At 36.7% G+C, this 12,873-nt stretch overlaps 1 protein-coding gene across 5 annotated transcripts in view; it reads right to left on the reverse strand.

The window, feature by feature from the left end:
- TTC7B (tetratricopeptide repeat domain 7B) overlaps window positions 1–12,873 on the reverse strand; it is a 115,456-nt gene that overhangs the window by 66,567 nt on the left and 36,016 nt on the right. For all 5 annotated transcript variants that reach the window (XM_041472019.1, XM_041472021.1, XM_041472020.1 and 2 more), the window contains 5 exons: window positions 12,042–12,120; window positions 9,845–10,017; window positions 6,530–6,593; window positions 1,690–1,827; window positions 386–469 (listed from right to left, as the gene is read on the reverse strand). In XM_041472019.1, the coding sequence (XP_041327953.1) occupies window positions 386–469; window positions 1,690–1,827; window positions 6,530–6,593; window positions 9,845–10,017; window positions 12,042–12,120 (538 nt within the window). The remainder of the gene's footprint in view (window positions 1–385; window positions 470–1,689; window positions 1,828–6,529; window positions 6,594–9,844; window positions 10,018–12,041; window positions 12,121–12,873) is intronic.

A 12,873-nucleotide genomic window follows, 5' to 3' on the forward strand; every position in this document is an offset into this window, starting at 1 on the left:
ATTTCCAAAGGAAAAAAAAAAAAGAAGAAGAGCATCACGAATCAGCATTAATTTGTACCTAAGTATAAAATAAATTAAGTCATCAAAAGCACACTTAAACAAGTTTTACAGGATAATAGGATCTGGTATAATCCACTGCTTGTACTAAATCAGCCTATTTTAAGATTATTGGCAAGACAGTTTTTATCATCATCTAAGTTAGAAACTATTCAAATAACAACATTCTTTGTACTGCACTAGGAATAAATTCAGGAGTACAGCATACTTAGTTGATTCAAGGATTAGAATTATTTTCAAAAACACTACAGATGAAAATTATGGAAGTGCTTAACATTGTTATCAAATGCCATCAATACAAGAATTATACAAAAAAATTTGGACTTACTTTTCCTGCTGCCATCAAGGACAATGCAAACTGATACCAGAGATGGAACTCTTCAAATGCAAACTTCATGGCTCTTTCTAAACACTAAATATGGGGGGGAAGGAAATTGTTATTTAAGCTCATGTTCTTCAATTATTGAGAAGACACTCTAGTATTAAGATTTTTATAGACTCTTATCTAACATACATGCAATAAAAATTTAAATTATTTAAATACATGAAAATAGCTGCCAGATTCTATATGGAAAAGAATTTAACAGGTCTGGAAGACATCCCTTCTTGTAGGACACTTACAAGCTCAATATCATGCATCCTACAAAATGAACTTGATTATAACCAGAGTACTATTGTTTAGGAAACAATTGACAGTATAAAGTTCCTTCATCTAGTTGAAGCTACCCTAAGAAATTGAAAGCCCATTATATACAAACTTGATAAAAACGAGCCCTTTTCAGTTAAGAACGTGACTTGGCATTAGAACAGTTTAACAAAGATGAGACAGATTTTTGATCATTTAATATTCTTATATAACAACCAACTACTTCTGTAAGTAATCAGCTATAGCTAAACCAGAAGGCAGCAATAAGATACTGGAACTGGTGGGTGAATACTACTTCCACAGTTAGAATAATTTCCCAATTTCTGATTTAATCTACAACAGCTCCACCAGAGCAATCAAAATCAGCTCAAAGAGAATAAAGCCCTAAAAAATTAAATGCCTGTTATATAACTGAACAGAATGTTTTATCATTTCTGAATATGTGTTTATTACAATACTTCAAATTATAAAAGTTACAGACTATCGGCAGCAGGATTTGAGGGCAGATATCTTCTACTCACTGCCATGTTCCCATAAATATAATGGGTCTTTAACATTCTAAAAAAGACAAAAAACCCACAACAAAAAGCCCTGCAACAAAACCATCATGACACCAGACAAAATGTAAGTATCAGATTTGGAACCCAGGGCTGCTCTATCCCTGCCTAGTTTTAGTCTACTCTATAAAACTGAAAGGTACCCTTTTAAGCAGATCCATGCACCCCCACCTAAAAATCATGTGCATTTCTGTGGCATTAAACATCTTCCACACCTTCCATGCAACTTTTCTTGTTTGGCCATTTCAAGTCACTCATATAAATTTAGACAGTAAACATTTTGGGGTGGAAACTACCTCCTGTATTTACAAAGCAGTCAGAATAACAGTGTCCTGTATTTGTTTCAGCCCTTTCTTACTACCACAATTAACATGATTAACAGAAAACACCAAAAACGACACAGATGAATATTCACTACTATCAACAAACCTCTGAAAGCATTTCATACTGGCCTCTTCTTCCCAAGGCTATTGTAAGTAGATCATAGACTACAGAAGCACTTTGCAAACTGATGATACGATCATTCTTGTGTTCTGGTATTCTGCTCAGTACAGCATCCCGGTTAGCCTGAAACACACCACAAAGAAAGAAACCAAGTCAACCATTATATATAATTACTATTATGATTATTATAATATTATAACATTATTATAATTCAAGCTGTATTCTCACTCCAGTTACTACCATTCTACTCAGCCTCACAGTCAGTGAGGTTGCTATAAGGGATACAAAGAGATCTGATACTAATTTATAGCTAGAAAGAATTACCAATCTTATATATTACTAGCAAGACTGATGTTTCTACATGGACCTATTTTTAATTACTTCATCCTATTTCCATAATCTAAGTAATGTATTTTAAATTATTAAAGAGTTCTCGGAAAAAAAAAAAAAGGTATATTTTCAATATCATGGATATACATTTACAAAAATATCTTTTTTTTTTTTTTTTGTGTGCTAGTAAAACATATTAAAAGGATCTTCAAGTTCTCTATTCCAGCTTTTCCCAAGTAAGGCAATCAACTTTTTTTCTCTTCACAACATTATGACACTCATCTCACTCGTGAATGGTCACATGCCCAGGATAACCCACAATCACCTTCAGGAGCTACTACTGAGAAGTGAAAACTGATCCTGGTTCTGGGCATAGCTTTGGAATTAGGCTGTGTTTGCACTAAGAGTTTGTACTTTCAAACATGTTTTGTAAAAGGCACATTGCAAACCTAATTCCTTAAGTAAAGTGCTCCTTTGGGGAAGGAAGAAAGCTGAGCTAGAAATGGATTAAATGAATTGACCATGTTCACAGAAAAACCATGCTCAAGAGCAAAGAACAAAATTCAGGTCTCAGAGTAGTTAGTACCTCCCTGACCTACCCAGTGCTTCTCCCACTTTATGATCAAGCCTCTGAAAACACATTATCTGGTTATCCTATCTATTTCTAGTTTTCTTGGTGTTTAACATTTCCATTGCACATTGGTACAAATGCTAGTATATCTGGCAGCCTGCAATCAGAAGTCACAGATGCTTCTCTCTCCTTATCCCCCTCTTTATTTTTAATTTCGTAGGGCATGGCCCCCTTAGCATATTTACTTAAAACCTAAAAACTAAATTTTTAATTAATTATTTAAAATTTTAAATTAATTTTTTAAACTTTACTTTAAACTTAAAAACTGAATTTTAATAGGTAGCTTATTTTCCCCTCTTTCAGATGCAAAAAAATGACACACAATAAGGGATAATAAATCTTTTCTCCACTTTAACAGGGTAACATTTTAAGCTCTGAACAAACTCAATACATCCTTAAAATCAGAATAATTAAATACCGAAAATTTTTTGAAGAGATACATGGGATGCAAAATGCACAGACATCTCAGGAATTATCAACTGAAGTTTGAAACAATGACACACACACCCAACCCCCCAAGGAGATATTTTGCTTTCTTTTGATCAAGAAGTCTTTGGCTTTTACTTTTTACACTGCATAAATATTCAGTCAACTTCAAGAACTTTTTAACTCCACCTCTAATCACTATTGACTCAGTTCCTTGCAAGTTTTGAACAAGTTGTGAACTAGCACTTCTTGTGAAACAGTGGTTGACAATGCCAAAGCACAAGGGTGTCTCATAATTATTACAGATATCTTGTGTATCTGAACAATCATTTTCTTGATAATTATAAAACATAGAAAGAAAGTACATGGAAACTGAAGTGCCCAGTATTTCAGAACTGCCATGGTCTCAGACACACTGAGGTGACAGTCAAACTGCCATGTGTCATCTGGCCACACTTAAGCCTGTAACACACTTGAGCAGTGTAACTCAGCGCAGCCTCAGAGCAAGGAAGGATATGCTCAGTCATTTTTCCACTGGTTAAGAATCTCCCACAAAGTTGAGCCCAGGAGGTGGTGAGGAGTGACACAAAGTCTAGTTGGAGTCAGGAACTAGCAGTGTGTCCCAGAGATTGATACTGGGCCTGATCTCAAGCACGTTTGCTGAACTGATAAGCCAAAGGGCTGTGCTGCCATCCACAGGGACCTCAACAGGCTGGAGCAATGAGCTGACAGGAACCTCAGCAAAGCCCTCAGAAAAGTCCTGCACCTGGGAGGGAACAAACCCAGGCCCCATACATGCTGGGCACTCCCCAGCTCAAAGGCAGCTTGACAGGAACACACTTGGGGGTCCTGGTGGACACCCAAGGTGGCAGGAGCCAGCAAGGTGCCCCAGCTGGACAAAAGGCTATTGATAGCCTGGCAGCACAGCAGGAGTGCTGCCAGCAGGTTAAGGGCAGATCCTTCCCCTCTGTTCAGCACTGGTGAGGCCACACCTGCAGTACGGGGTCCAGTTCTGGACTCTCTAGTACAAGAGACACGGAGCTACAGGAGACAGTCCAACAAATGCCCACCAGGCTGTATTAGACACCAGAGTAACTCTTTGATGAGGAAAGGCTGAGAGAGCTGTGACTCTTCAGCCTGGAAAAGACAATGCTCAGGAGGGGAGCCTCATCAATGTCAGAAATATATCTGCAGGGAGGATACAAGGAAAAGAGAGCCAGGCTCTTTCCAGTGGTGTCCCGTGACAGGACTAGAGGCAATAGGCATGAACTGAAACACTGAAGGTCCGCTCTGAAGATCAGGAACCTTTTTTTTTGCTGTGAGAGTTAATGAGCAGTGGCACAGGCTGCCCAGGGAGGCTGTGCAATCTTTCTCCTTGGAGATACTCCAGAGATGTCTGGACAGAGATGCAGCCTGCTCCAGATGGCTCCCTGTGCGAGCAAGGGGACTGGACAAAATGACCTCCAGAAGTCCCTTCCAAACATAATCATTCTGTGATTCACTTATCACAATTCAGCTGACATGCAGCAACACACACATGCACTGTTAACTTGAGGATATCAGATCACAGAACCACAGGGTGGTTTGGGTTTGAAGGGACCTTTTAAAGATCATCCTGTCATGGATGGGGACACTTTCCACCAGACCAGATTGCTCAGAGTCCTTGATTGGGGGGTTTTCTTACTAATTCACAGACAATGAAAGTAAGGGATCATAGCACTTTAATAACACAATAGCATATCAAAACACCAACTGTTATTCAGTCTTCTTTAAGTGTTATTTCTTTCCCAAATACTGGTTTCAGAATCATATATCACATACTACTTCACAACTACTACAGCTAGAAAGTTAGCATGCACTGAAGCTGAAATAAAAGGTCTCAACTCTCAGAAAGGTAAGTTTGTAATGATGAATATTTTTATGCTCAATCTTCCCCTTTCCCCCCGTCCAAAATTAATTTGAACAAATGACTTAGCCTAAGTAAGTCAATCGTGTCGAAGATTATACTCCTCCGAAACAAACTCTTTTGCCCGAAATAATCTGCAATAATTACTGCAAAAAAAATTGAAAGCTTGCTAAAAGTGTATGCTCTACAGTGACAGCATTTGATATAATTAGGCAGATCTAATTCACAAAGGAAAAGCTGTTAATAACCTGAAATGACACTTAACAAGGCAGTACTTTTAATTTGGTTTTTGGCTTCTTAATGATGATATGTAAGGAATTACACATGCAAACACAGCAATCAGTAGTCAGATCTTGCAGAACTGGGACTGCTTTCACTTCACACCAAGATCACAGCTCACATCAGAATTCTCTACATCTCCACTGCTGCACAGTACAGAGACACAGGCAGCACCTCTCAGTGCTAAGTACATACTGCAGCAAAACCAACATATGATAAGTGGAAATGTTTGCTCAGCTGATTTTTCTGTATTATGAAAATCAGAATCTAGACAGAATTTCTAGATTCTGTCATGAATACTGCAAGGCAGATCACTAGGAATGAGGAAAGCAGTTAGCACTACAATGTAAATATCTACCACTTTAAAACATTTAAACTAGAACAATGTTCACTAAAATATTCTGATCCTATTTAACTGTAGCAAAACAGAAATCATGCCGAAACATGTAAGCATTTGAATCACCTGTAGAACTTCAAAGACTACATTTCATTGATGTGCAGTTAGACAGACTGCATGATGCCTGAGACTGTGGAGGTTTCACCCCTCTAGCTAAAAAAAAACTAGCAAAAGCTCCAGCATTTCATTTTATCTGAGAACATAAAACTGACACAGTATGAGAATGTCAGTACGTGGCAGTTGATTGATGACTAGCAGAAAATATGGAAGGTTGATAAAGGGCACAAGCAGACCATTGAAAGGAATAATTTATTGAGGAAATGGGGATATTTAAAAAAAAAAAATAATTCAGTAGCCAACACTGAATGTCAGTATCATTAAAAATCATTTACAAATTTGAGTGACTGAAGTTTAATGCACAATGGAAGGTACTTTTTGACGTATGCTCCTCTAGTAGTTTTTGATTTGCTTTTTACAACAAAAATAACTTAGATTTTGTGTCTGCCTGAATAGCAACAGTGTAACAGTGGTTCATACTGGTAAGTGATGCCAAGTGAAGGACCTGGCTTGTTCACCTGCCCATGGCTGGAAGAAGGCTGGGTAGAGCCAGCCCAAAGGAGAAAAACTCCATAACACTTGCAGACCTCATCTAGCTGGCTCAAAGGAACTAAAATTTGAGTGTGGGGACTGCTTTCTGAACAGAAATTAAAAGGCAAAGCAAAGGCTTAGGGGAAAAAAAAAGCCTATTTTATTAAAAACAAAACAAAACACCAAAAAAACCTCAAAAAACAAACAAAACAAAACAAGGAAATCACACACAGTTACAGCAAATGCACATTCACTCTATTTTACCTACCATAGATTCACTAATAAGCAGCAACAGTAAGGCTTCTTCTGTATTTTCTTGAGGACAGAAGATGCTGTTCAAAATGAGAATTTAATTATTTAAGCAGAACACATTACTTTCATTAGTAGTTCACACACATATATTAAAAGCACTGTAAAAACTGGAAAATGTCCAAAAAAGAAAAGGAAAGTTACTGGCATAGAAAAATCAATTGGATAAAATGCACTTCTTTGCAATGCTCTATATCTACATTTCAGAAAAGTTGTCTGAACACAATAAAAGAAAAAAACTACCACAACTGTCAGAGTTGAACTCATTCAAATATCCCAAAATTGAACATAATTTGACAACAGTAAACACTAAACCCATAGTTTAACTAGCCTCTTACACCTAATCTGTCTGAGCTCAATGTACATCACTGATTCAAGTGCTGAAAAGAGGAAACTCTCACACAAGAACAGGAGAACTTTTGTATTTTAGGCAATATGTGAAGAAATACTGCTATCAGTCTTTCATGACATATGCTTGAGAATGTTTTTTTCTGATGCATTCAATAGCTATGAATATTTTTAAATAGATCCATGACAATCTCTACCTGTTGGCCATCACCACTCTTAGTTCCAAGTAGTAGAATTATTTGCTTGCAATGCAGTACAGTTCCTTCCAACTTAATGCTGAAGGTTTGCATAGGACTAGTTTCTAGACTTTAGTGCTTTCTCTGAATACTGGATGCTTTCTGAAAACTCTTCTATGCTGGTGGACAGAAAACAGTAATCTCCATTGGGTACTGGCAGGAAGTCATTCATCCATTCACATACACATAACAAAAATCCTCCAAATCAGTGACTATGTTTTATCTGTCCAGATTTCTTCCTCTAAACTATTTCTGAATTAGCACAAGTACTATTTCCTGTTAATTCAGTCCATTATTTCTACAATTGCCTATTTAAATGGAGAAAATAATTTGTTGCTGTTAATAATCAATTCCTATGGTCCCAAGGATGTTTAAACTGCAATACATTATAGACATGAAACAAGACTTGTCTGACAATACAACATATTTTCAGGGTTTTTTAAAGCACTAAAAATATAAGCAGTAATTCAATGCCTGAAAGAAAATAGAAACTAAAAGACAGGCAGTTTGAAAGCAACATTGTGTACACATTGTGGTAGTATACAACAGCTAAGACCCCAGGGCACCTGTTCTGTTGTTGTATTTTTATTTTTTAATCAATGCAACTGCTCACCAGATTTTAAGAGTATTCTAAGTCTTAGTATTTAGCATATAATTTGTTATTACATAACAAAAGAAATTTCAAAACACAGTTAGTCATGAATAAGAACCACCCACGATAAGGAATGAGGAGTGATGAGGAAGCATCAGAGTGCTCCTTATTTAACAATCCACTACTCTATGCAGAATTTAACAACCTAGAAGAAGATTTAACCTGACCAACTGACAATGGCACACAGAAAGCAGAATAATGACTGGAAAGAGTTGCTGGAGAAATTATTCTCTCAGAGAAAGAAGGGATGCTGCCCCAAAGAGAACTACTAAAAAGCCACTTATCAAAACAAAAGCAAACATTATTTTCTCTAGCAATTTCAAACATATTTTTATAGATATGTTGATGTTGTCTCAAACAAGATCCTCCCCGTGCAGAAATTAGTGAGACATTTCTTTGACCTGTCTAAGCAAAAAAGCTCAGTTAAGTTGACTGAACTAATTTTCCGTTTGTCCTGATAGATGCAGGCACACAAGTAAAGTAATTTCAGTGTAACAGGGCAAAAGAAGCAACTGAAAACATGAAAGAGCTATCAACCAAAGGCAAACCATGGAAGTTATGCCCAGATGAAGAACTGGTTCAAGTAAACTGAAGAAGCAATAACACAGAGATCTAAAAACCATAAATGCTATTAGCCAAATTACACCCATAATCCTCATAAGAACTCAATGCAGTTATTTAATGTCAGGCAACATACTGAGAAAAAACAGTGCATTGCAGACTCAGAGTTGGTGGTCAGAAGAATACCTAGGAAGAAATTTCCTAGATATCATTGTCTTTGATACTTGGTTTCAGTCACTGCTGGAGATGAGATGCTTGGCTGGACATATTTTATGTGGTATGGTATTAACCAGTCTGACCTGATGAAAGGACTTAATTGTATGCTCTGTTGAAATTATGGAACTCCTCACCTGCACATGCCAAGAACAAGAGAACTAAACTGAACAAAGCCCCACTTTTGCAGGAAGCATTTTACTATGAAGGATTAGTTGAGAATGGAGAACATAAGTTTGAAAGACCGAGCCTGAGAAACCTGCTGTAACTATTCTGGATGCAGGAAGGAGAATTTCTAGAAGTCTTTGAAGATAAAGGCCATTCTACATAATAATAGTAAAGACACCATAGTTATGTGGGCTTGCTGCTGTGTAAAAGATTCATTAATGGAACTCTGAAATAAATACAGCTAAAAAACTCAAATGGTGTCATGTTGCAGGCATTTATGTTACAATATAAAGATACTGTGAACACTAAAACAAAACATCCCTCCATTACATAAATAGGGGTACTTCTATAATCAAGATAATAACTTCTAAGAAAAATTTTAAATTCAAGGAGATGGCTATCTATATTTAGTAGTAACCTTAATGGTGATTAGCTTGGAAAAAAAAAAGTTAAATTTTCAAGAAGGAAGAAACATACTATAGCTACTCTAGAATTCACTATGACATAAACCAGACAAAAACAAACCAAAAAGCATCACTTACCTGATTCAATGAAAGATTAAAACTGAACAAAAGGTGGAATCATCAAAGAAATTACAAAACTAATCTAAGATGATTAGCTAAAAGATTAGCCTTGGGAAATAAACTAGCTCTGAAACTGCTAGATAAATTTCTAGGTATGTTATTTTTATAATGCTTCCTGGACCAACTTGAATCTCCATATTGTTGAGTATTTCCTATGATAAAGCAGAAGAGATGTCTAGAAGCAGCACGTAACTTTTAAAATGTGTAATATCTGATTTGCTACCCAGGTCATGTTTTCTTTTGTATCCCACATATAATAAGAGATACTGAGTCTATCACATACACCAGGATAGAAAAAAAATATTTCTACAATTGAGAACAAAAAGTCTAATGTATACAGTGCAAACTTCCACTGGGAGAAGCATATTTCTTCCCTGGTTCTCCTCAGGAAATCTATCTATCTACACACTGCCAAATTCCTTCTACATTTTCAAAAATGCAAACTAAATTATCCAGTGCACAGGGTAACAACTGCAATTCTAGAAACAAGAGAGGTATAAACGCAGCCATACTTTTCTCCAGTGTATACCCGTGGTCTCCTACTGAGCGCATAATTCTTCATGTTGGAACCTTTTCGAAGTGGATCATCAAGGGGTGATTGGTGAGGAGGATCTTCCAGTGGATTCCAGTAACTCTGTTCACACATACCTCGTAACAAAATTTCTGCAAGTTGTCTTGCTATTGTCTGTAAAAGCAAAAGATAAATATTTTCCCTGGAAATGCTGAATACAAACTCTTAAAAAATGCTCAGATTTTTTTAAATGAAGACCATTTATATAGAATGTATTTCCATATTCTATAACATCCAAAAAAACCAGGCATGATACTGTTTAAAAGGTAAAAATACCCAGTTCAATTCCCTAAACACAAAGAAAAATACCAGCAAGAACAAACAATTTTTCCATCTTATCAGTTAAATTCAGATACTTCTGAAGTATCAACAACCCAGCTGCTGCTCCCAAGATAATCAATAACTTAAGATGCTCAATAACCTCTACTGCCTCTTCAGACCTGGAGCAGTTGTTTGTATGGGAGAGACCACAGTGGAGCAGCCCAAACTGCAGCCTGCCAAGAGAATCATGGTGAAAACCAGGATGATATTCCCTGAAGGAACTGCAGCCCAATGGAGGCACCCCGTTCTGGAGAAAGGGAAAAGTGTGGAGTAAGGAGCAGCAGAGAGGAACACAACCCTCCACCCCTCATGCACCACTCAGGGAATGGGAGGATAGGGAGAGGAAGTAGAAGAGTCAGAAGTCAAAGACTGAAGTTGAACCTGAGAAAACGGGGTGGAAGGAAGGTGTTTCAGTTTTTGTCTTTGTTTCTCACCATCCCACTCTCTTTTAAGTGACAATGAATTAATTTCCTCCAAGAAGAGCCTGTTTCACCTGTGACAGTAACTGGTAAGCAAACTCTTTGCCTTTATCTCAGATCTATCTCAGACCTTTTCTAGCTAATTTCCTCCCCATGTATTTAAGAAGGGGAGTTTGAGGGCAGCTGAGTGAGCATGTGGCAGTCAGACAAGGTCAACCCACCACGGACAGTTATAGTCCGATGGTGGGCTGAATGGAGCTTCTGACAACTCGTACTTGAAGGTGCTGGTGTTAGCTACTGTTAAAGCTCAGCAAGAGTGAAACAAGGTTGAAAATCAGCATGAAAAGTTTTATTTTGACCAGCTGTCATTGTCACCGCATATTTAACTGTAGAAATACTTACATAAATATTATTAAATAATACTAATTTAACGCTTTTAAGTCATCCTATAATCCATAACTATCATCTTAATCTCCTCATTAATGTTGCACACACATGCACAACTACATGCACTACAACCCTCCAGAACTACATATCATGATGATGAAAATTCAAAGATTTTACATCAGGACAGTAGAAAGAGGAAAAGATCTAAATTTGTATAAGAATTGGCAGCACTTCCAGTAACATTTCCCAAAAACAGATTTGTAATGTTTAAGTCACAGACAGCACCATAAGATCTGCATCTTCCACCTTAACTCCTATACCATAAGAAGCCCTTCATATTTTCTATTAAAATTTACAACATGATCCCTCTCCATTGAAAGTCTATTATTAAATAATTTTTATATATTAATAGCAATCAGTTATTGAATTAATTACAAAATCACTTACTTTCCTTACTACCAGTTTGGAAGTTTTAAAGGTCCAGATATTTTGAAAATAATTCTATGACAGCAAAAAATATGAGTCTCTACTTTTTATTATATAAAGATTCAAGCTTCTGACAATATAAGTAACAAATCTTCATGATTTTGTTTTTATGGTTTTTCTTTAAGAGGCTTTATAACTTGATACCCTTCAACTTTATAGAAACCACACAAAAATTATGCCTTCTGTTCTCACCCCTACTACCTTACAAAAACTTAAAACTGCATTGACTCATAAATTAATTATAACTAAGGCTGACAGTATGGTCAGAGACCAGTCAGGTTCTAATTATAACCACAAACAAGAAAAAGGAATGGGGGGAGACTGGGTACCAAACATTCCTTACTCTAATCATTCATTAATCATCCTTAAGCCAGGAAATGTAACCTTATAAAGTGTTGGATAAGAGGTCCTTATCAATATGCTACGTATCCAACTATTTGTCTCTAACTCATCACCTATATTTGTGCTTTCTCTGCCCACTGAAATTCAGATGCCACAATAGGAAAGTGGTTTAATATAACTTACCATTCGCAGGTTTTGTGTAGTTCTTGTTTCGACAGCTCTTAGTAGCTCTCTAAATCTACCAACTCCTCTTGTCAAGTTCCTGTGTATAAACATAGAATTTGACAGTACACCAACTTGGATGAAGTAACACCTTAAAATATTACTCAATAATATGCCACCATTTTTTTTCTTTCATAGCCCCATTGCCTTTGTGTGAGATAGATATATAGAGATATTCATCTGGGAACCTCACCACTGATTACTATAACAACATTCTCTGACAGTTTATTGAAAAAATAAACATTTTTATGATCAGTAGATAGATCAAGGGAAAGCAAGGAAAAAAGTAAGAAGCAACCACCTCAAAAAGAAAAAAAACAAAACAAAGTTGTTCTCATTGCTGCAGCAGTTTTAGTTTTCAATTACATTAGGCTTCAAGTATAAACTTTGAAAAAAAAAATCCATTTTAGCTGCCCCTTGACACCTTAAAACAGGGAGACTAAAAATGAGTAGATCTTGTAACCCTGAAAGCAATACAAAACATAAAATTTTGAACTTCTTTTCAAAAGGATAAGAGCACAAACACTTTAAGGCCCACTCCATGGCCAGAAGAGGACTGGGGGATCAGTGTTCTGTCCTTGACTCTGACTTGTTTTTCATGTGGCTTCTGCAACCCAAGTTTCTCCATCTACACTTCTTCCACATTTGCTGCCTAAACAGCTTTGGCAGAGTTCAAGACCCTCAGAGGCATCACTGATATTTTAGCAGGTCTGAACTTTCTTCTCAAACAACAGATTATATTGAATGGTCTTATAGATTTACCTTTTTCACATCTCTTTATCAGTCGTTTGGA

This window comes from Pyrgilauda ruficollis, unplaced genomic scaffold (assembly GCF_017590135.1).
Source record: "Pyrgilauda ruficollis isolate IOZ18807 unplaced genomic scaffold, ASM1759013v1 scaffold28, whole genome shotgun sequence".
Lineage (NCBI taxonomy): Eukaryota > Metazoa > Chordata > Aves > Passeriformes > Passeridae > Pyrgilauda > Pyrgilauda ruficollis.